Below are 24622 nucleotides of genomic sequence, written 5' to 3'. Positions count from 1 at the left end.
TAGCTCTGAGAGAATTCTGACTATGTCACTGAGGCTACCATCTGAAATATCGACCACAACTTGGAACAGATGAAAGCAAAGAGCAAAGGGCCTTACCAGTTGCGATTAGGATAGCCATACATGGAGGGTAGGCAGGGCAGAGCCTGATAGGTTGTGCGGCCTCGGGCGTATGTCTGTAGGAACAGTTGCTTGTAGGGGCCAAACTGGATTACCCCTACTTGGTCATGAAGGAGCTGGAATAGAAGGAAAGAAACAAGGATTTTGGCCCTGCTGCATAAAAAGCTACTTTTCCTTGGGCAAGGTAATTAATTTCTCTATTCACGTTTCCTCATCAGTAAAATACACTTAATTGTAAGACCTACCTCATTTAATGATACCTATTAAAGTATTTAGGATAGTGCCTGGCACACAGTGAACATTAAATAAATGTTAGCAGTTATTGCAGTGTTATCATTATTGTTGTTATTATAACAATACTGGCTTAGTGTTCAAAACAGACCCCTGCTTGGAAAGGGGTACTTATCTCACTGATGTGAGCCAGAAAGCAAGCTATAAATGGGTGGAAGATGACTGAAGGATCTGCCCTAAGAGATTACTAGGCCAAGTGGAAAGCAGATAACAGGAAGGCAAGTGTACTTAACAAAGATAAAGAGTTTTCATGAAAAATATACACCTTTGCCCTTATGGGTAGGATAATTTCCCTTGATTAAAATGAGTCAACCATCTCCCGGGGACCCTGGGCTAGGCACACTCAAGAGGAAAAGCCAATGTTACTTACCCGCATGGCTGTTTCGAAAGAGCCTGCCAGGATGTGATCAACTGGAAGCTGAGAGTTATTACACCAGATCTAACAAGAAACAAAAAAACCCAAGCCAAGTGAAACTTTGTCCCTTCTCTATTCTCCTCTGTAACTATAGTAGAAAAGTAGCCAACACCTGTTATATACTAATCAAGTATTAGCCACTCATCCCTGCTGTGCTGGGTTTCTTCCCGCTTACCTGAGTTGGACTTGTTCCCTTGGTTGGGGGCACAAAGAAACCATCTTCAGCCCCACCAGCTGCCCCAGGGGATATATCCTAGGGGAAAAACAAAAATTGAGTATTGAGTAATTTTTTTTTTTTTTTTTTTTTGAGACAGGGTCACACTCTGTCACCTAGACTAGAGTACAGAGGCATGATCTCGGCACACTGCAACCTCTGCCTCCCATGCTCAAGCAATCCTTCAACCTCAGCCTCCCGAGTAGCTGGGACTGCAGGCATGAGTCACCACACCTGGCTAATTTTTGTATTTTTTTGTAGAGATGGGGTTTTGCCATGTTGCCCAGGCTGGTCTCCAACTCCTGAGTTCAAGTGATCTGCCTGGCTCAGCCTCCCAAAGTGCTAGCATTACAGGCGTGAGCCACTGTGCCCAGCCAAATTGAGTAATTTTTTAAGCCATTCAAGCACTTTGTTCTGTTGAATCTAGAACACAACCATTTACATTGTTCCCTGCCCCCACTGAGGAAGAGAGGTGATAGTTGTGGGAGAAGGCTGCCAAAATAGGAGCCACCTCACCAGTGACAAAATGACATATCAAAAACTCCAATTCAGATGAAACAGCTTGCTACCTTCTGATAAGCTGCTGCTGGCAGAACGCTGATTACCTCATTCTTCTTTCTTTCAAATGGGAGTTAAGCATCAGATTAGAGATAAGTCCTACATCCTCTCCTCTTGGAGCATATCAGGATAGATGGAAGTGACAAGGCCACTAACTTTGACTCTCTCGTTCTTCCTGCTTCTTTTACTTTTTAAAATAGAGACAGGGTCTTGCTATGTTGCCCAGGCTGGTCTTGAACTCCTGGGCTCAAGCAATTGTCCTGCCTTAGCCTCCCAAAGTGCTGGGATTACAGGCATGAGTCACCGTGCCCAGCCATCTTCCTTCTTTCAAATGGGAGATAAGCATCAGACTAGGAGGGTCTAGTCCCCTTCCCAGAAGGGCTGACCTTAGGATAGTGGTAGGGGATAGGATAGGAGACCTTAGGATAGTGGTAGGGGACAATAAGGCCTCTGGCTTCCACAGGGAGATATGGAGAGAACCTTCTAAGGGTACAAATTCCACATACCAGCTCAGGAGGGAGCTCCAGATCTTCTTCTACATCCCAGCCACCTCCTTCTTCCTGTCCCTTGCCAAGAGCATCATCCCCCAAACCTTCTGTAGCCTCCACAAACCCATCTGTAAGGAAAATTCAAGCTCAAAACAGATTTGGGCAGTGGCATAATCTTAGCCAAAGGAAGTAAAATCAATCCTAGTTCGTTTCATGGCCTGGAAGTCTGCAGAGATACCCACAACCCAGTCCCAATCCAAGGTGTCCATCACCCCAGAACAGTCTTAAAACAGCACTTTTACCTTCATCCAACTGCAGCTCTGCATCCTCTCCCCAGCCCTCTGTACCAACAGTGTCAATGTCAATGTCCGCAGCCAGTGCTCCTCCCTTCCCTACAGAGGGAAGGAACAGAATGGAACTGGTTATAGTCCAGCAAGTCTGAGATACGGCCTTTTCTGTAGGCAGGTTAAATCCTTTCAAAAACGGGTGCCAAGCTTCTGCCTACTTACTATTTATTTTTGTGTATTATTTATTTTTGTGGTATATATGTTATGCTAACTTGCAGTAGCTTTCACAGAGGGAGGGAATAGAAGACAGATGGAAGGAACTGGCCTTCCTGCTACCAAAAACTGGCTCTTAAATAATTTGTACTTACCAGCCTTTGGCTACCAACTCTTGAATTTCTTCCTGAGCGCTTTGCTAAGCTACCACCACTACAATGTGTACAGGGCATCAGGCATAGGGTAGATAGAGGAGGTGGAGGAAAGAGTGGGGTTTGGCACAAAATGCTCAAGAGTCTGTTTAGGCTCTTACTCACGGGAAATGAACTAGGAGACCCAGAAAACAGGAGGAGGTTAAGGATGGAAGTGGTGGAGGGTGATAGCACACATCTGCCTATACCCACATACCGGAATTACAGGTAGTTGAATTAGTACCTTTAAGATTGTATGTCATGAATGATAAAATACTGAACAAAGAACATGACTACATATACAGTAAAACCTAAGAAAATACACCAAAATATTAACCGAAGTTATTGATGGTAGTAGAGGGATCCCTTTTTTTCTCCCTATTTTCCAAATTTTCTTTAATGACCTGAAAATGCTATTTTAAGTTTTTAAGACTGCACCATAAATGACTGGCATTTCAATATTCCATTAGGCTCCATGCAGAAAAAAAGGACAAGTTAAACTAAATGCTAATGGTATTCTCTAGGACAGTTCTTCACAAAACAAACAACAAAAGTGCTATGGGAGAAATAGGTACTTACCTTTGCTGGCAATGGTGCCTTCAAAAAATCCTTTGGATACAGTCAATAAAGGCCAATTGGTATCCAATGGCATGATAGGTGCAGGTGGCTGGAGCAGCTTGGCATTAGGGTCAATGTCTGGGATCTGAATAGTAGAAGAAAAGAGGCTAAAAACAAATAGCACTTGGAAGTCACGTAAGGAAATTATGGAGCCTCCTTTGATCTCATTTGTTTCTCTGCCTCTCCTGGTAACCAGGTGGGAGAGTGACATTCATAATTTTAAATTGTTCTAAGATCCTAGAGTTAATCCTGTAATAAGAGACAATTATGTAAATAAAGACTCACTGTCTCCTTCTCTGGGTCAAATGTCTCCTTTAGGCTCTCAGCTTCTTCATCTAAGCCATGGGTAGCAGCTGTGAGATAGGCCAGGGACTCTGTAGAGAAAACAGACTTTGTGGTATAGGTACATTTCCAAATGCATGCTGCTGTGGTAAGCAACCTCTGAAATGGCCCCCCAGTAATCCCTGACTCCTGGTATTCAAGTTGTTGCAAAATACCCACCTCTTAAGTGTGGGATGGATTTATTAAATAGCTTCTAATGGATGGAACATGGCAGATGTGATGGGATGTTACTTCCTAGATCTGGTTACAAAGATTGTGGCTTCTATCTTGGGGTGCCCTCTTTTGCTCACTTGCTGTAAGGGAAATTAGCTACCACGTTACAAACTCCTATGGAGAGGTCAACACGAAAAGAAAGTGATGTTTCTTAGACAACAGGGAGCAAGGACATGGGGGCTGCCAATGGCCATTGAGTGAGTGCAGAAGTAGATTCTCTCCCCGGTGAGTCTTCAGATATCTGCAGTTCTGGCCAACACTTTGACTGTAGCCTCATGAGAGATCCTAAGCCGGAGGCACCTAGCTAAGCCATGCCACAAATTGTGAAATAATAAATGTTTGTGGTTTTAAACTACTAAATTTGGGGATAATTTGTTACACAGAAATAGAGAACTAATATAGCTGCTTATCTTTGAGACGTATCCATCCGTGCTGAGAACCTTGGATATCCCTGACTCCTCTCTGTTACATCTCAAATCTAGTTACCGCAATAAATCATGTTGTTTCTACCTTAAAATATATCCTGAATCTGACCACTGCTCACCCCTCCACTAATAGCGCCTTGGTCCAAACCTCATCTTTCACCTTGCTTGTTTCCTAATGTATCTCAAATGCTAATATAATGCTTGGTATATAGTGGGTTCTCAAAAAATATCCCTTGACTATATACATGAATAAATGAGTGAAACCTCCAAACTGAAAATAAAGAATAAAATTCTAATGGCATCCAACCAAGTGCATTTACTAGGGCGTCCACTCAAGACCTTTTAAAACCTCCTATGTCCCCCATGAATAACTATTCTCCTAAGGGTGTTTGGCTGGACTGAATATTCTGGCTGCACCTCCCTTTGGCTTTGAAGAAAATCTTCTAAGCACAGTAGGAGCATGTTGTCTCTCCTAAAAAAATGCACAATAAAGAGAAATCCCTGACCACTGTACACAGATTAACTCAACAAAAACAGAAAAATACTTCCTCAGACCCTGAAAAAGCTGGCAAGTCTCGGATACTTACTCTGTCCACAGTTCTTCAGGATCCGCACACGCTCTGACACATCACCCAGGTATAGGGCATTCTGATAGTGGCCACTCATGTCCTTTCTGATCTCAGCTGCACCAAGTAAGAGACACCAAGTTAGGTCTTTTCTCTTAAGTTCTCTTTCTCCTTTATTCACCTTCCTCCTTCCCCCAAGAACCCCTCTTCCCATCCTTAGTTTGAGGGCCTCACCAATCTTCATCATCTTGCGAAGTTTTTCTAAGTTGCCAGTGATAAGATACAGGAAGGAAAGTTTGTCAAAGTTTTTGGTACGCTGATAGCACATTTCCACAATCTGGTGGTTCCCCTGCAGCAGGGCCACTTCTCCCAGCTTTTCCCAGCAGTTCTTGTCATCCAGTGCTTTGGCTGCTTCCAGAGCAATCTAAAGAATCCCCAGGGTCGTGTTAACAGGTTGAAGGACAATGTGACTCAAAACCAAGGACTCTGCAAAGCATCTGCATCTATATAGATTTCCTGAAGAACTTCCTATACTTTCAATTACTCCTAGCTTTTAGTCTAATTCCATTGAAAATCGGCTGGGTGCGGTGGCTCACATCTGTAATCCCAGCACTTTGGGAGGCCAAGGCAGGCGGATCCCGAGGTCAAGAGCTCGAGACCATCCTGGCCAACATGGTGAAACCCTGTCTCTACTAAAAATACAAAAAAAATTAGCTGGGAATCATGGTGCACGCCTGTAGTCCCACCTACTCGGGAAGCTGAGGCAGGAGAATCGCTTGGACCCAGGAGGCGGAGGTTGCAGTGAGCCGAGATCATGCCATTGCACTCCAGCCTGGGCAACAAGAGCGAGACTCCGCCTCAAAAAAAAGAAAAAAAAAAAAAGAAAATCCAGTGAACACATAGGACCCCTTTGGATACAGAGATGGAAATAATTACATCGCATTATCCTCCTCCTCCTCAGAAATTTACTTTTACAACAAAACCACCTAGCAGTTGCTGATTCCATAGAGCCAGTTCTTGCTTAGCTACCTTACTTCCCACCTGCTAGGTTTGAAGATCCACAGGGGCTTTAGCAAAGACAGAAGAAATACTACTAGGAAGAAGTTCAGAACTGGAAAACATTTTCGTAAGCCCTTTTCGCCTTAGAAAACAATGCCTATACATTCTAGGCCCCAACGCTTAGTAGGTACTCTTTCATCTAAGTAGCCAGTCAGCAAGATCAAGTGTCAAGGAAATAATAAGATTTTCAAATTCCATGCCATCTTGCTTTTATCCTAGAAGTTACTGAATTCACACTAATTGAGGTTGACAAAAATAGAAATGCGGTGGCAGAAGCAGAGGCAGGTAAAAGTAGAGATGGGCAAATAGCAACAGGAAGATGGCTCAATGTAACAACTAAAAAAAACCCCAAATTTCATTATTCTGGCTAAAGAAGCAAGCCCAGAATAATGCCCTCCCAATGGCACTCTAACTCTCTCACCTCTAAGACAATATGGGGCTGATGACCATATTCCTCTCACCTCAATGTTTCCACACTCCAGTGCCAGACTAAAGCGAGTTTTCTCATCCTTGACAAAATGCAGTGCCACTTCAGGATAGCCCTTCTTCTGGAGATAAGCAATAATAGACTGGCCAACTAGTTTGGCATTCCTCACCATGTGCAGTACCTAGACATTTGGGGTGGAGTCGGGCAAGAAGTAGACATCACTTACAGGAAAGGAAAAAAAAAAGAGTGCTGCCTCTCTTAATACTCTAGTTTGCATCCTCACTTCATACCTCATCATATTTTCTGTTGATCAGGGCCAGCTTGAATTTGAACTCAGTGGGATCAATGGTGAGTACCCGGGGACGACACTCCCTGTCTAGGCAGTATACATTGTTGCCCTTCACCCGTGTGACATAGATGGGTAAATCCAGAGTTCGAATGATCCCGTGGTCCCTAAGAACAGAGGGCACAGCTTTCAGTAAGTGAGAGGGAAAATCCATCCTGTGAAGAAACGGAACAAACCTAGGAAACGGTCTTTTGTCAAGTGCCATTTGAACAATGATATAGATGGGAAGTGATTCAAAAAAGAGCAGAACTAAATGCCAAATTTATCATATTCTTTCTACGATGGGGTAGATGGCACGATCTTTATATGCTATTATCCTAGAAGATGAGTAACAGATGTGGCTATAGGAATCAGACCTAAAAGTTAAATCTTAAGTTCTGATATATAATCAGTAGGTGATTATGGACAGGTAACTCCTTTATAATCTATAACTGAAAGTAGAAGAGAGGTAGATGTGAAGAGTTCTGACAAAGAAATAATAAAAAACAAAGTATTTTGAACTGAATAATAATAAATAGATTGCAAATTGAAGTTTGTCAATATAGCTAATGCAACATTTAACAGATAATTTACAGACTGCATTAGAAGAAATACTAAAAATTATTGGGTTCTACATGCATATATTAGGAGAAACTGAAAATTAACAAGCAGTCATCTCAAAAAATTTACTGTTCTTTTTAAGCCAAAGAAAGTACTTAGAAGAAAATAATGAAGCCAATAGTAGAAATTAAATAAAAAACAAAAAATACAGTAGAGAAGTTCAATGAAAGCAAAACTTGAATAAAATTGATAAGCCTCTCATGAGGGTAATTCAGAGAAAAGAAAACAATAGGAATGAAAAAGGGGATATCACTACAGATCTTGCAGAATAAAGATGTAACTTTTTAAGAGAATCAAACTGGCCAGGTACAGTGGCTCACATCTGTAATCCCAGCACTTTGGGAGGCCGAGGCAGGTAGATCACATGAGGCCAGGAGTTCAAGACCAGCCTGGCCAACATGGTGAAACCCCGTCTCTACTAAAAATACAAAAATTAGCCAGGAGTGGTGGTGCATGTCTGTAATCCCAACTACTCGGAAGGCTGAGGCAGGAGAGTCACTTGAACCCAGGAGACGGAGGTTGCAGTGAGCCGAGGTCGTACCATTGCACTCCAGCCTGGGTAACAGAGTGAGACTCCGACTCAAAATAAATAAATAAATAAATAAATAAATAGAAGGATCAAACTCCTAAAAAATAAAATTTGCCAAAGTTGAATCAAAAATAAATAGAAAACACCTATAGTCCTATAATGGCTAAATAAACTGAATCAGATTTTTAAAATCCTCCCATAGAGAAAGTCCTATGTCCATATGACTTCAAGGGCAAATTCTAACCAATATTCAAGGAAGAATTAATTCCAGTTGTATGCAAACTCATTGAGGGAACAGAAAAAATACATTACTTTGCTTTATGAAATTCACACAACCTTGATACTAAAACCTAACAAGGACAGTAAGAAAAGGGAAAATTACAGGTAATCTCACTTATAAATATGTGAAAACATAAGTAAAATATTAGCAACCTAAAGCTAGCAATATTTGAAAAGGGTAAAAATATCAAGACCAAGCTAGGTTTACATCAGGAATATAGTGTTGATTTAACATTTATAAAAAATCAGCTGGGCACAGTGGCTCATGCCTGTAATCCCAGCACTTTGGGAGGCTGAGGCAGGCGGATCACCTGAGGTCAGGAGTTCAAGACCAACCTGAACAACATGGCAAAACCTCATCTCTATTAAAAATTCAAAATTAGCCAGGCGTAATGGCTCACGCCTATAATCCCAGCTACTTGGGAGACTGATGCACAAGAATTGCTTGAACCCGGGAGGTGGAGGTTGCAGTGAGCTGAGGTCATGCCACTGTACTCCAGCCCGGGGTGAGACTCCGTCTCAAAAAAAATAAAAAATAAAAAATAAAAAATCAATTTAATTCACTACATTAATCAATGAAAGGAGAAAAATTGTATGACTACCCCAATGCTGGCTGAGCATCCCAAACAGGAAATCTGAAATGCTCCAAAATCCAAAACTGAGCACTGAAGTGACACTCAAAGGAAATGTTCATTGGAGCAGTTTGGATTTCAGATTTTTGGATGTGGGATGTTCAATCAGTAACACAAATATTCCAAAATCAGAAAAAAATCAGAAATATAAAATAATTCTGGTTTCAAGCATGTCAAGTAAGGGACACTCAACCTGTATATGCAGAAAAGTTATTTAATAAAATTCAATATTTAGGCCGGGCATGGTGGCTCATGCCTGTAATCTCAGCACTCTGGGAGGCCACGGCAGGCCGACTGCTTGAGCCCAGGAGTTCAAGACCAGCCTGAGCAACACGGTGAAACCCCATCACTACAAAAAAAACAAAAATGAGCTGGGCATGGTGGCATATGCCTGTAGTCTCAGCTACTTGGGAGGCTGAGCTGGGAGGATAACTTGAGCCCAGGAGGCAGAGGTTGCAGTGAGCCAAGATTGTGCCACTACACAATGGGCAACAGAGTGAGACTCTCTACCAAAAATAAATAGTTAAATTACATTAATTTAATAAATAGATATAAATAAATAAATTCAACATTTAGGTTGGTAAATGCTGAATTTTACCAAGGTAAAAAAAAAAAAAAAACTCTTAGCAAAAAGAAATAGCAAAATTCCTTCATAGAAAAGGGATATACATTTTAAAAATCTACTGTAAGCTCACATAATTCTAACACACTGAAAATTCACCCTTTAAGTTAGGAATAAGACAAGAATGTTTGCTGTCATCATGTTAATTCTACATTGCTGGAGATCCTAGTCAGTGCAGTAAGCAAGAAAAATATAGTAATATATAAGTACTTGAAAGAGAAATTAAATTGTCATTACCCACAGATACTATGATTATTTGTAAAGGAAATACAAATAAATCCTGGAATTGATAAGAGTCTAGCAAGATTCCTAAAATCAATTTTAAATTGATTTTATTGTATTTAAATTGAATTAACTGTATTTCTAAATATCAACAAAATTAGAAAATTAAAATTTTAAATAGATATTATCCATTCACAAACAGAATTTTAAAACCATCAAGTGTCTAATAAATCTAACCAAAGAAATGCAAGCTCTCTATAGAGAAAACTATAAAACTTTATTGAAGGATGTTTCAGAAGACCTAAATGAATGAAGAGCTGCTATACCAAGTTCACAGATTAGGAAACTGAACACTGTAAGGACTGTAAAGATGACAGTTATCCCCCAACTGATGTAGAGAATTAATGCAATTCCAAACGAAACCACAAACTTTTTTGTGTGGAATTTCACAAGTTACTTTTTTTTTTTTTTTTTTTTTTTGAGATGGAATCTCACTCTGTCGCCCAGGCTGGAGTGCAGTGGCGTGATCTCAGCTCACTGCAACCTCCGCCTCCCAGGTTCATGCCATTCTCCTGCATCAGCCTCCTGAGCAGCTGGGACTACAGGCGCCCACCACCACGCCCAGCTAGCTTTTTGTATTTTTAGTGGAGATGGGGGTTTCACCGTGTTAGCCAGGATGGTCTCGATCTCCTGACCTCGTGATCCACCCGCCTCAGCCTCCCAAAGTGCTGGGATTACAGGCGTGAGCGACCGTGCTGGGCCCGGAATTTCACAAGTTACTTTAAAAACTTATATGAAGGGCCGGGCATGGTAGCTAACGCCTGCAATCCCAGCACTTTGGGAAGCTGATGCGGGAGGATGGCTTGAGGTCAGGAGTTCGAGACCAGCCTGGCCAATATGGTGAAACCCCATCTCTACTCAAAATACAAGTATTAGCTGGGTGTGGTGGCATGCGCCTGTAATACCAGCTACTCAGGAGGCTGAGGCAGGAGAATCACTTGAACCTGGGAGACAGGAGAATCACTTGAACCTGGGAAGCAGAGGTTGCAGTGAGCCAAGATTACGCCACTGTACTCCAGCCTGGGCAACAGAGTGAGACTCCATCTCAAAACAGCAACAACAACAACAACAACAAAACTTACGTGAGAAGGCAAAATTTACTTGAAAATACCCTAACGACTTTTAAAAAACAAACAGAATAGGATCAAAGGAAAAGTTGTACCAGATGTGAAGATTTATCATAAAGCTACATTATTTAAGACAGTGTGGAATTAGAGCAGAGATAGACAGACCACATTTGAAAACATGATTTATGTATAACAAAGACGAGACTGCAGAACAATGGAGAAAGAACGGTCTTTTCAATAATGCTGCTGGGCAATTGAGTGTCATTATGGAAAAAGTGGGATTGAGCTTTCTATACCTCACACCATACATAACTATCAATGTCAGGTAGATTATAGACCTAGATATAAAAAGCAAAGTTACAATGTTTTTACAAAAGAATACAGAAGAATGGCTTTATGATTTGGGAGTCAATAAATATTTTAAAAATAGGATGAAACCTAATATCCATAAAAGATAAAGATTCATAAACTCAACTACATTGAAATTAAGACTGTTCATTAAAGGATACCATAAAGAAAATCAGAAGACATGCTACAAAAGAGATACTGATATTTGCAACATGTAGCTCTGACAAAGGACTGACATGCAAAAAAGAAAGATAATATAAGATAGATTAAAGATTTGAACAGAATTCACATAAGAGGAAATCCTACTGGATGGCCAGATGAAAAGGTGCTGAATCTCATTAGGAAACAGAGAACAGCAAAACAAAATTACAAGGAGATACCATTACGCATCCATCAGATGGACAAAAATAAGTCTCACCAAACTTGTCAAGAAGACAAGAAAGGAAATTTTTTGTTCTTTTTTTTTTGAGACGGAGTTTCGCTCGTTGCCCAGGCTGGAGTGCAATGGTACGACCATGGATCACTGCAGCCTTTGCCTCCTGGGTTCAAGTGATTCTCCTGCCTCAGCCTCCGGAGTAGCTGGGATTACAGGCACCACCACCACACCCAGCTAATTTTTTTTTATTTTTAGGAGAGACAGGGTTTCTCCATGTTGCTCAGGCTGGTCTTGAACTCCTGACCTCCAGTGATCTGCCTGCCTCAGCCTCCCAAAGTGCTGGGATTACAGACGTGAGCCACCACGCCCAACCCAAAAGGAAATTTTTATACCAAGCTGGTGGGCATGCAAATTGGTACAATCACTTTGAAAAGCAGTTTCACAGCTGGGCGCGGTGGCTCACGCCTGTAATCCCAGCACTCTGGGGGGCCAAGGTGGGCAGATCACAAGGTCAAGAGCTCAAAACCAGCCTGGCCAACATGGTGAAACCCTGTCTCTACTAAAAATACAAAAATTAGCTGGGTGTGGTGGTGTGTGCCTGTAATCCCAGCTACTCGGGAGGCTGAGGCAGGAGAATCACTTGAACCCAGGAGGCGGAGGTTGCAGTGAGCCAAGGTCACACCACTGCACTCCAGCCTGGGCGAGACTCCGTTTCAGAAAAAAAAGAAAAGCAGTTTCACATTGCCTAATAAATGTGAAGATATGCATAATCCATGGCCTAGCAATTCTATTCTGGGGATACACTCTAGAGAAATGTATGTACATGTACCCCAGAAAACAGGTAAAAAAGAATGTTTAAGAGCATTGTTCATACAAGCCAAAAACTAGAATTCACTCAAATATTCCTTAAAAGAGTAGAACTGACAAACTGTGGCATAATCATATAATTATACAAAAATGAAAATAAATACATTGGAGCTACAAGATGGATGAATCTTACAAATAAAATATTGGGCAAAATATGAAATAATATATTCAGTATGATTTCATTTATATGAAGGCAAAACCAGGCAAAACTAAATCATATTAAGAAACACAGGGCAGTAAAATTACAAAGAAAAGCAAGGAAGAAATTACTGTAAAAACTATAATGTTACTTTTGGTGGAAACAGGGAGGGTTGTGACCACGTGGCAAAGGGCTTCTGGGGTGCCGGAACTGTTCTATTTTTTGACTTGGGTGGTAGTTATGCTGATGTTCACTACATAACTTATTTGTTATTCTATTTTTTTTTATGTAATTGTCTATATTTGTTTTAGATTTCTCAATTTTAAAAAAGTTGAAAAAAGAATGTTCTGATGCCCCTTGCACATATATGCCAGGTAAGGCTTTTCCATGAAGAAAATTCATGGAGGACTTCAGTTACATCTCAAGACAGGACAGTGATTTCAGGAAGCTGCCTTCTCCCATTCTGTATCCCAGATAATTAACTTACCCAGTGGTGACAGCATATTTGATGTGGTTGCTTGTGGTATAGATAAATACCCCACTCTCATCCCAGGCCCCACTCTTGACACGAATGTTCTCATGAATGTTACATAAAGCATCCAGTTTGCGGTTACAGATCACAATGGCTGTAAGAGGCAAAGGGCATGAGTGTTCTGTTGGATAGGGTAAGTGCCGTAGACTGGCAGGGATGGGGGTGGGAGGGAATGGTCTCTAAATCAGGGTGGATATAATGAAGACTCACCGTGTTTGGCTAGTAGTGCTACATGTGACATGTCTGCTGACCAGATAACGTATTTCACTTTAGAAATCTTCACAGATGCCAGAGTCCTGAGATAGATAGAGATGTGCAAACATGAATGGATCTATTTCCCTTGTCTCAGGCTTTGATCTACATCAATTGCACCCTCTAATTAATGTAAACCCCAATTTCTTAATGTAATTCTAATTACATAAAATACTTAATGTAATTCCTACATAGTAGCTCAGTGACTTAAACATTTTGGCTCACATTGTGCACTTAACCCTTCCTCAACCCCCTCTCCCTCATTTCCTTGTATTATTAGGGAATCTGTGTATGTCTGTTTTCACCACTGGACTGTAAGCTCCCTTAAATGTAGGAACTATGTTATTAATCTCTGTCTCTCTCTCATTCTAAGCTCCGAGAACACGCTTTGTTCAGGTAAGTACTGTAAAAACAGATAAATAACCAAGAATCTCACTGTAATGCTAGTGTGGACGTGAAGAATGGAGAGTGATCACAGAAGGGAAAAGTTACTACAAAGAGTCTTGGAGCACAAGAAGTGGCCAAGCCACAAGACAAACTCACTTGGGGAAAAAAGGTTCCCACTAAAGATGTCCACTCTCCCCAACTACATGGCTGTCTGCTTAGGGGCACCTGATATGTTACCGCTTCTGCTGTACGTCAAAGAGTGTGATAGAGTCCGCATCTCGAAGCAGGAGATTGCCTGTGCCAGCATAGAAGATCTCATCACAGTTGGGCACCTGTACCTTTTTGGTGATCTCATTCTTCAGATTCTTGATCAGAAGCTGCAATAAGTATTAAAGATGGGGTTAAGAGAAGAAATGTGTATAGATGATGATGACAACTGATGATGTTCCTCAGCAATTGTTCCTTAGCTTCAATTAACTAAGTATTTTTTGTCCTGTCCATGTCAATTACCACTGCAGACAGACCACGCCAACCAAGATCTTCTCTAAGGGCCTTAATACATATTTTTTCTCCTCCAACTAAAACATCCTGAGAAGTCTCAACTAACGTCTGAATTTCTCAATGAATGAGAGAGAGAAAACACTGTTTCTGGGGCTTAAATTTTGTTAAATATTTTCTTCAGAGTGCTTTATCTTGTGCTGGACCTACTACATTTCAAGTAACAATGGAGGCAGCAGAAGGAGGGAAATTTCCTCATCCAGCCCACTCACTTCAGATTTGATGCGTTTTGGGCTCCTGTAGTCAAGAGTGACTTTAGCTTGGTTCTTAAACCCAGAGCCACAGCGATCATCAACCCAATCAAATCAGTTTTAATGCCATTCCCCCAAGAGGGCTTAGTGTAGGGCTAGAGACAGAGGTACAGCCAATACATGAGAATCACGGCTACCCGGGGGAGAACAGAAAAAACAATGGTCTTTATTTTGCAATACACAGGCCACTGCCACCACACTCCCCAAATTAGTTTCTGCTTTTAGTCTTAACTCACCGAATGCATCCGATCTAGGACAGCAAACCGATTTCGAGCGACCCAAACGGCTGTCAGGCCTGAGGATCGTTTCCCTTCAGGCGCTGAGAAGAACAAAACCAAAGGGTGGGAGCATGTGGTGAGTCACTGGCAGGTGACATAGTCGGGTGCCATGGAGCTGCCAGTCTTGCTGGATGCCATCTTGGCTTTGCCAGATGAGCTGCTTCCTAACTAATTCAGCCATAACCTGGGGCTATTATTGAGTGACTTTTCCCCACCAGTCCCCTCCAAACACCAACCACCACCCCTGCCAAGGCTCTTTTCTCTAGGCCAAGTGGTTGCATTTCAGCCAACATCATGTACTGGCAGAAGGGCCGCCCATCTTGGGAGACAGCACACTCCATCAAGCTAACGAGCAGGGCCTCCCTGGCCAAGCTGCGGCAAAGCAAGCCTGTGTCATAGGACCCCCTCCACAGGATGCAGCTGCTCTGCTGCTTTTAACATGCAAATGCAGACTTCCTAGTAGGGCAGGGTGAGGCAGAGCACTCCCAACTAAATCTTGACAGGAGAGCTTGGTGCTGGGCGGTATTTAGAACCAAGTTGTTGCTCTGTAAATGTCAACTGACCATTCTTATCACCCTGAAGAGAGTTACAAAATGTTCCTCAGTTCAGTGGCTTATTAGAATTTTGAAATGGACACTCCATTCTCTGGGAAACTTGTAGAAGGATAAACAGAAGGGTGCATCAAAATACTCTTTTACCTATTAGACCAGCAGAAAACTGGAGAGAACATGCTGGCCAGTCTTGCCCCTGGCATCTGGAGTGGCAGGCAATTTATGAAACTAATTATTATCAAAACCAACACTCCCGTTTTCCAGGGGCCAGGAATCTGCATTATTCAAGCCCATCTCTGTTGCCCACCATTGGGCTGCTCCTTTATTATTATCTCCCTCAAAAAATGAAGTACAGAAAATAAAAGTGGTAATAAAACAAAAGAAAATATTTTAAATTCTATTAATTGTAAACACAGATGGGGGAAAAAAAAAAGCAAAGAGCTGAGTTGGGAGGTACCAAACCATAAGATTTAGTCAGAAATGGCTTAACTGACTAATTTATAAGGGAGACTTTGACTTATGGATACCAAATACAAATATCTTTTTTTCTCTCACTATGAACACATTTAAAAGAGAGGAGATCGATTAGCAACAATAATAACCCAGTGGCACCCACAAAAGAAACAGAGCTAGCAAATTATTTCTTAGGAATCTGTTGATGGGGTCTAAAATATCATTAAAATATGCCAGTAAGAGTGGGGATCTGCAGAATAAATCTCTGACCTGGTACTAGCCATAAACCCGCTGGAGGAAGTGCACTGAAAGAACCATAGGCAATAGTCAAATCCATTCTGAGAATGTTTTGTCAGCAAGTTCTAATCACAAGGACATCAACAAGGGATGGTGGTGATGGAAGAGGTAGGCAGGAGTCTCAGCTGGATCCTGGGATCCCAGGTGGGGTGTGGGGCTGTTAGCAGCCTCATCTTTTTGACATGCAAAAGGAAGCAAATCGGATCTGGATGTGGATAGGACAGTATAAATCCCTAGTCCCAGGATGAGGCATTATAAGATTGGAACCACATTTTTAAATAAATGAAACTACCAGGGTGAAAGTCATATCAACTGACAATAAACTAGGATAACATGCTGTGCTGAAAGAGAAAATGGAGAGTTTCTAATAACCAAATTATAAAATATATATATCTAGCTGGGGTAATAAAATGGAGGAGGAACATGAATATTTCACACCATGGTCGCCTCTGATGCAATTGTCAGCAGCACCTGCCAACAGACATGAGTGATGTGGCCATGGCTTGGGGATGGAATGTGAAAAACTTGAAGAGGAGTTATGATGTGGGTGAGGAGAGCTGGAAGCAGAGTGGGGTAGACAAAAAGAACACTTACCATCAGGATTCTGGGAGTCGGCATCTTTAGGGATGGTGTACAGGTCATAGGTACTATTCTCTAAATTGCTAGCTCTCTGTAGAAGAAAAGGGGAAATTAAAATGTTAGTGAGAAGCACCCAAGATACCAGTTTTCCAGTTTACTCTGACAGAGAAAACAGTTCCATTGCACAGACACCAATCTGAAACCATACTTTTCTTACCCTTCACCCAGAGGGCATTTGACTGTTTCTACATCTATGAGTTATAGGGCTCTTTGCCAAACACATCAGCACTGATGTCACTTTATTTTCTTTATCCTCCAAAGATGCAGATATTATCTGAATGAAAGTAAGAAATGCTCTCTACTCCACAAATTAACAGACTAGGACCCTGATATTCTGGTACCCCACCCTGAGGACTCATCAACTGAGTACTCAACCGCTGGAAAGGAAAAAAAAAGACATCAAAGAAAAGACACTATAGGAATGCAAATGTTTATTGGAAAAAGAAGAAAAGAAAAAACACTCAAGAAAACTGTCAGAGTATGGGACTACTAGATATTGAAGAACAGATTAGACAATATAGTTATATGAGGAAAGACATATAACTTCATTCCTTTTAACTTGGCCACGAGGGCACTAAAATTAGAATGTCATTTCTTTTTTTTTTTTTGCAAATTCTGTTGCAAGAAACAGAGAGGAGTCTTTGATGACTCTGAAGCCAACCCCACTGATACGAACTCCCTCTCAAAATAATAGTTCTTCTATTTTCACCCAAAGGAAGGGATCAAGGTAAACATTTTCTTTCCATAGGAGATATATATATATAGTCTAAACATTCTCCCAAATTATTTCTAGTGATCTGGGTCATTCATTCTGATGCTCCATTAAGTTCAGCTTTATGAAAGATAGGCAGTTCACAAATGCTTAATATGTTTACGACAACTGAAACCTACCTGATTTGAGTCTCTGAGTGATCACTGTGTCAGCTCTCACAAAATGACCATTAAATAGTTTCTAAGAAGCCATTAAAGATTCCCTAAGGGCATAAGAAAGAGACCTATGGAAAATGAGGAGAACCTAGGAGGGCTCCACAGGTTACTTACTGTACAAAGCAGGACTGCATTTTCTGCTGGATTGTATGACATATTGAATACTGGAAACTTGGAACCACTAGAGATATATATAGAAAAAGGAGAAAACAGGGAAGAGGCATAAGAATAGAAGGAAGAAAGGAATCACCCCCACACCTCCTACTTATCCAATCTTTACACTATATACTCATCACTTTTATAATCAGGAATAAAATGAATAAATATTGTATTCTCTTCCTTTAAGGCTTGGCAACTTCCCTAGCTCAGCTTTGAACAAACAGTTTTAAAAAGTAAGCCATAGTAGAAGTCAAATTATTCAACAGAAGGTAGGTAGGGTTAACACTCACTGTAGTGAGTGGGACTGGTTCTGCTTGGATACAAATTCCTACACGTAATTGCAGTGGACACCACACAGTAACATAATGTGATTTGTCTCTGGCTGGTTTCTCCTGTCCCTTGGAGTGTTCACATAAACCCATTTTTTTATTGTAATGATGCTAAAGGGTGGTTATCAAAACCTCATGCCAAATTTTGCCACCATGAATGTTTCAGCATGCTGATGCAGCTGGCTTTTCAAAAGGACAGTTCCTTTTGCCAGGCATCCCAGAGGTTATTGTATCTTCAGAATTAAGAGTTTCCAGGGACATATATTCTGGTTCAGAGTTGTGCGCTTTTTGCTGGAAGGCAAGGGAGAGTTAAAGAAAAGAAATGCCAAACAAAGGCGAAAAGTTCTGTTACCAGTTTGGGCCATTCTCTATCAAGAAACTTCCTCTGGCTTGCAAGAGACCCAGCAAATTGTGGCAGAATGATTTTCCATCCACAAGGTCACTAGCATTCTCAAGAAGGGAACTATCATTCTACTCATGACCACTTCCTTGCCTCCCTCACTCATTGGGTTTAAACTGAGCGGGCTCATCTAATGGGGATTCCATCTGTGACAGAATACGAGATCCAAAACGTCATTTAAAAGAAGAGTCTTGGTTGGGTGCGGTGGCTCACGCCTGCAATCCCAGAACTTTGGGAGGCCGAGGTGGGCGGATCACAAGGTCAGGAGTTCAAGGCCAGCCTGACCAACACGGCGAAACCCTGTCTCTACTCAAAATACAAAATTAGCCAGGTGTGGTGGTGCACACCTGTAATCCCAGCTACTTGGGAGACTGAGGCAGGAGAATTGCTTGAACCCAGGAAGGAGGTGGAGGTTGCAGTGAGCTGAGGTTGCATCACTGCGCTCCAGCCTGGGTGACAGAGTGAGACTCCGTCTCAAAAAAAAAAAATTTAAAAATAAATAAATAGGCTGGGCGCGGTGGCTCACGCCTGTAATCCCAGCACTTTGGGAGGCCCAGCCAGGCAGATCATGAGGTCAGGAGATTGAGACCATCCTGGCTAACATGGTGAAACCGTCTCTACTAAAAAATACAAAAAATTAGCCGGGCGTGGTGGCGGGCACCTGTAGTCCCAGTACTTGGGAGGCTGAGGCAGGAGAATGGTGTGAACCCGGGAGGCGGAGCATGCAGTGAGCCGAGATCGCGCCACTGCACTCCAGCCTGGGCGACAGAGCGAGACTCCGTCTCAAAAAAATAAATAAATAAATAAAATAAATAAATGAAAGAAAGAAAAGAAGAGTCTTGTTTGTGGGAGTTGTATCGGGTGACAGATGAGAGGGTTTGGAGGAAAGAAACAAGTCCGATTTACCTCCGCAACTGCATCACAGCTACATCTTTGGAGCTGTTGAAATCCAGCTGTCGTAAGAATCGGTCCTTGACATAGTGTAGCATATTGCCATGAACAGCATAGGCTGGCCGTTCCCGTTCCAGCTTAAACACAATCATACCACCATCATGGCCTGGGGGACAGGGAGAGGAGGAGAAAAAATTAAGCTGTAGGCAAGAAAAAAACCTGGAAATTGGAGATACATAAGGATGAAGATTATATCTGTAAGACAAGACACCTGAATGCATCCCTTATTTGCCTAAATTCTCACAATTCTTGGAATCTTTATTTAAATAATTCTCTGTGAATCCTTTCCTAATACTATTCACACTGCCACACTTAGTGCCACTATCCACACTGCCCTTTTCTGTGTTCCCCTAATGCTTTGTACAAACCTCCATTACAGTACTTATCATCCTGCACTGTAATCATTTAGGTCTATCACCCACATTGTAACATGAATTCCCTGAAGGCAGAAATTATAATTTCCATCCTTCCCCAGTCTCTAGCATATAAAAAGAGTATAAAAAGTATTTACTGAAAAAATGAATGTTAAAAACTCTTTGTGATTCTGTTTTTTAAAATGTTTTGCTCTTTCCCTACTAGCACCATCATCCCTTATAAAACCCTTCCACTCTTGTTCTCCTACTGTCTGCTCTCCAAACATAAACCAGATCATGTCACTTTCCTGCCCAAAACCTTCCAATGGCTTTCCATGTATTCAGAATAAAATCTTAAGTTCTAACCATGGCATAGAAGGCAATACACGATCTGGCCAGACCTCACCTGTTACTCAGTCCCTTACTCACTGTGCTCCAACTGGCCTCTTTGGTGTTCCTTAGCATGTGATGGTGACATGCTAAGCACTTCTCACAACACAGTCTCTGCATTTGCTGTTCCCATTGCCTCATACCCTTTCACTTTTCTGAACCACCCAATATAAAGCAGCAGTCCCCATACTCATCCGTCTCTATCTGCCTTACCTTTAATTTTTCTTCAAAGCATTTTTCACCACACATCATTTTATGTACATATAAAGTGGAGGAAAAAAAAGGAGAAAAGCTTCAACTAAGTGGCTCTGAGAGTCCTTCTTCTTCTTGTCATCCTACTATACATTTACTAGAGACAAAGCTAATAATCACTTTCAAGACTTATAAACTTTGAATTAAGCAAAGAAAAGAGAGAAAATGGCCCTTACCTGCTGCAAAGAGGTTAAGGTTAGGGTGAGCAGCTAGGACCCAGAAACGATCATGGTCTCTGCGGAAAGTCTGAACCCCAGTCCTAGAAAAGGTACACAAAAAGAAAAACATTAATTTCCTAGGAATCTTAGCCCATCCTACACAAGAATATTAAATGGTAAGCCAGCAAGCTGATTAAAATGTAAATCAGGGAGAGTAAACTGCATATCCTAAGTAACAGTAGTCGTGATAAATTCTACCAAGGAACAAAAAGAGGAGACTTCAAAACTGACCATATTATTATGATATATAGATTTCCCCTTTTCAGCATAATTTTATGGCTTTCATTCTGCATTTTTTTTTTTTTTTCGAGACGGAGTCTCGCTCTATTGCCCAGGCTGGAGTGCAGTGGCGCGATCTCGGCTAACTGCAAGCTCCGCCTCCCAGGTTCATGCCATTCTCCTGCCTCAGCCTCCTGAGTAGCTGGGACTACAGGCGCCTGCCACCACGCCCAGCTAATTTTTTGTATTTTTAGTAGAGACGGGGTTTCATTGTGTTAGCCAGGATGGTCTCAATCTCCTGACCTCGTGATCCACCCGCCTCAGCCTCCCAAGTGCTGGGATTACAGGCATGAGCCACCGTGCCCGGCCTCATTCCGCATTTCTTACTTCTCTAGCTACAGAACTGGGGAAAGGGGAAAGAAGAAAACATGTTTAAATTTAGAGGCAAAAAATAATATACATGGAGATTTCTATTTGATGGAAAATTTGTAAATGTTGACTGATCTCTAGGTCTCTTCAAATTTTCATAATATATGATTTGATTTGTCTACATGCTGAAGATGATGACAGACATAAAGAAGTATTCCAATCTAATTTTAAAAGAAAGAGTAAGAGAAAGTTCGCACAACACTGATGACTACCTTACCGCTTAGACATATCCCAGACTCGAATACTCTTGTCCTCAGAATTGCTGAGGATCAACTCTTGGCGAGGGTGGAAGACGGCACAAGATACATTGTTGTAATGGCCCCGGCAGGTATCAACCTCCCATGCCTTTGATTCTGAAGGACAAAAAGAATTAGGTCATCACAATTCCCTACTACTATAACTTTAGGATTTGGAGATATGACATCCTCTTCATCAAGAACTAAGTACTATTACAGAATGCTAAATTGCCAACTTCTTTCTAATATGGCAATCTTCTTCATTTAAGTCTCTTAATCTTTACATGTCTTGGTTCTTTCATTCTGACCCTCTTATTGATTATAAAACCTCTTCTCTTGGCCAGACATGGTGGCTCACACCTGTAATCCCAGAACTTTGGGAGGCTAAGATAGGGGGATCACTTGAGCCTAGGAGTTCGAGATCAGCCTAGGCAACATGGTAAAAAACCCCATCTCTACAAAAAATACAAAAATTAACTGGGTGTTGTGGCGCACGTTTGTAGTCCCAGCTACTCAGGAGGCTGAGGGGGAGGATCGCCCAAGCCCAGAAGGTCAAGACGGCAGTGAGCCGTGAATGCACCACCGAACTCCAGGCTGGGAAACAGAGCAAGACCCTGTCTCAAAAAAACAAACACCTCTTTTTCATCATTCTCCATCCCTTTATCCTGTTTTATCTGTCCTGATAACAACTGTCCTAGCTGGCCTTTCAATTTTTGTTATTTTTTCTTTTTTTCAGGGACCTGCCACTTTAGGAGTTGCCATTTTAGAACAAATATGAGCTCCTTCAGACAGGGGCCTTATCTGTTTTAGTCACCGCTGTATCTCCAGAGCCTTAAACAAAGTCTAGTACAAAGGAGGTACTCAATAAATATTTGTCAAATGAATGGATGAATTCTATGTTCATACTCCTCAAAATAAGGGTACCACCACAGGAAAAAAGGGAAAGAAGGAATACTTTCAGTTTCAAAACAGTGGTATAGAAGCAAGCTGGCTTCACTCCCCTCCACAGAAAACCCAAAACAAATATACAGTGCTGAGATTTTCATCAGCAACAACCCAGAACTCAAATATGACAATGAGACAGTTCCTGGGGCCACAGAGAGATGAAAAAACTCTGAGCAGATGGTAAGAGCATCTGATTTCCACATCTGCAATGGCCCTCCCCCAACTCATGGTTTCTACACTGGAAAAAGTGAGACTGAGGTGGTCAACTACCTTCCCCATCTTCCTGGGTGCCCTGGCAGGAGACCTAACCTTGACTTAACCCATGGGAAGCATCACGACTGCCTGAAAGGGGAAATATCCCTGAGGACAGGCAGAGAGAAAGGGGGGAGGCAAGACTATCACACCCAGCCCCAGAAACTCTGCTCTGTTACTTGGCCAAAGGAGATGCCAAATCAGAGTGGCTGCTCAGCAGCACTGCGTTGCAGGAAGTATATTCCACAGGTCTGCCCATACACGAACCTCTAGCCAGCCTTGACACACAGCTGGGATAATCCCTTTGGGACCTCCCCATTCAGGACAATGCTCTGGTCATTTACTAAAGCCAAGGTGAACCCGGACTTAAGGTGTCACCTAAAGCCAAAGAGGAGGAAGTCACCTAGCAGTACAGATTTGCTAAGCAAATATATCCAATAAAAACCAAAGCAAGCCAAACAGAGAAAACTGGAATAAGTAACTAATCTTTCAATACAAAGACATAGGTGTATACCCAAAATAAACAATAGCAAACAGGGAACCATAACCTCCCCACAAGGACAAAGCAAAAATACAATGACTGACCCTAAAATGACAGCAATTTGTGATCTCTGACCAAGAATTAAAACTGGTAGTTTAAAGGAAACCCTGTTATCGCCAAGAGATGGCTGAAAAACAATTAAGAAATTTACCAGAGAAGTTTAACAAAGAGATTGAAACAATGAAAATAAATCAAACAGAAATCTTGAAACAGAAACACATTTGCTGAAATGAAGAGCTCATTAGAGACTCTGAATAGCAGACTGGACCAAGTGGAGGAAAAAAATCAGTGAGCTCAAAGACTGGCTGTTTGAAAAATACACAGTCAGGCTTGGCATGGTGGCTCACACCTGTAATCCCAGCACTTTGGGAGGCCGAGGTGGGTGGATCACAAGGTCAGGAGTTTGAGACCAGCCTGGCCGACATGGTGAAACCCTGTTTCTACTAAAAATACCAAAATTAGCCAGACATGGTGGTGGATGCCTATAATACCAGCTACTTGGGAGGCTGAGGCAGGAGAATCACTTGAACCCGGGAGGTGGAGCTTGCAGTGAGCTGAGATTGTACCATTGCACTCCAGCCTGGGTGACAGAGCAAGACCCTGTCTTGAAAAAAAAAGAAGTCAGAGGAAAAAATAAAAAGAATGAAAAGGAACAAAGACTACCTACAAGACTATAAGATACAGAAAATTGCCTCAAAAGACCAAATTTAAGAACGATTGGCTGGCGTGGTGGCTCATGCCTGTAATCACAGCACTTTGGGAGGCTGAGGTGGGCGGATCATCTAAGGTCAGGAGTTTGCAACCACCCTAACCAACATGGAGAAACCCTGTCTCTACTAAAAATACAAAATTAGCCGGGTGTGGTGGTGCATGCCTATAATCCCAGCTACTCGGGAGGCTGAGGCAGGAGAATCACTTGAACTCGGGAGGCGGAGGTCATGGTGAGCTGAGATCGCACCATTGCACTCCAGCCTGGCCAACAACAGCGAAATTCTGTCTCAAAAAAAAAAAAGAATGATTGGTTTTCAAGAGGGAGCTAAGCAAGAGCAAGGGTAGAAAGCTTATTCAAAGAAATAATTACAGAAAATTTTCCAAAACTTGAGGAAGAAATATCCAGGTACAGGAAGGCCTGAGAACACCAAACAGGTCCAACCCAAGTAAGACTACCCTAAGGCATATAAAAGTCAAACTCTCAAAAGTCAAGGACAAAGAAAGGATCCTAAAATACACAACAGAAAAGAAGCAAAGAACACATAAAGGAGCTCCAATTTGTCTGGCAATAGATGTTTCAATGCAAACCATACAGGCCAAG

General features: G+C 41.8%; 1 protein-coding gene across 9 annotated transcripts in view; it reads right to left on the bottom strand.

The window, feature by feature from the left end:
- COPA (COPI coat complex subunit alpha) overlaps nucleotides 1-24622 on the bottom strand; it is a 54076-nt gene that overhangs the window by 3113 nt on the left and 26341 nt on the right. For 5 of the 9 annotated variants that reach the window (XM_001171563.6, XM_063812019.1, XM_063812034.1 and 2 more), the window contains 20 exons: nucleotides 21554-21689; nucleotides 20647-20729; nucleotides 19431-19581; nucleotides 17751-17817; nucleotides 16665-16740; nucleotides 14728-14810; nucleotides 13920-14059; nucleotides 13254-13339; nucleotides 12999-13164; nucleotides 6715-6877; nucleotides 6459-6605; nucleotides 5173-5362; nucleotides 4960-5055; nucleotides 3678-3766; nucleotides 3354-3477; nucleotides 2386-2475; nucleotides 2102-2211; nucleotides 999-1076; nucleotides 779-847; nucleotides 97-233 (listed from right to left, as the gene is read on the bottom strand). In XM_001171563.6, coding sequence (XP_001171563.1) covers nucleotides 97-233; nucleotides 779-847; nucleotides 999-1076; nucleotides 2102-2211; nucleotides 2386-2475; nucleotides 3354-3477; nucleotides 3678-3766; nucleotides 4960-5055; nucleotides 5173-5362; nucleotides 6459-6605; nucleotides 6715-6877; nucleotides 12999-13164; nucleotides 13254-13339; nucleotides 13920-14059; nucleotides 14728-14810; nucleotides 16665-16740; nucleotides 17751-17817; nucleotides 19431-19581; nucleotides 20647-20729; nucleotides 21554-21689 — 2281 coding nt within the window. The remainder of the gene's footprint in view (nucleotides 1-96; nucleotides 234-778; nucleotides 848-998; nucleotides 1077-2101; nucleotides 2212-2385; nucleotides 2476-3353; nucleotides 3478-3677; nucleotides 3767-4959; nucleotides 5056-5172; nucleotides 5363-6458; nucleotides 6606-6714; nucleotides 6878-12998; nucleotides 13165-13253; nucleotides 13340-13919; nucleotides 14060-14727; nucleotides 14811-16664; nucleotides 16741-17750; nucleotides 17818-19430; nucleotides 19582-20646; nucleotides 20730-21553; nucleotides 21690-24622) is intronic. The other 4 variants (XM_001171574.6, XM_063812021.1, XM_063812038.1 and 1 more) reach the window with 1 other exon arrangement.

Source organism: Pan troglodytes, chromosome 1 (genome assembly GCF_028858775.2).
Source record: "Pan troglodytes isolate AG18354 chromosome 1, NHGRI_mPanTro3-v2.0_pri, whole genome shotgun sequence".
Classification (NCBI taxonomy): domain Eukaryota; kingdom Metazoa; phylum Chordata; class Mammalia; order Primates; family Hominidae; genus Pan; species Pan troglodytes.
Note: the sequence above shows the minus strand (reverse complement) of the source record. Positions and strands in the feature narration are given on the sequence as shown.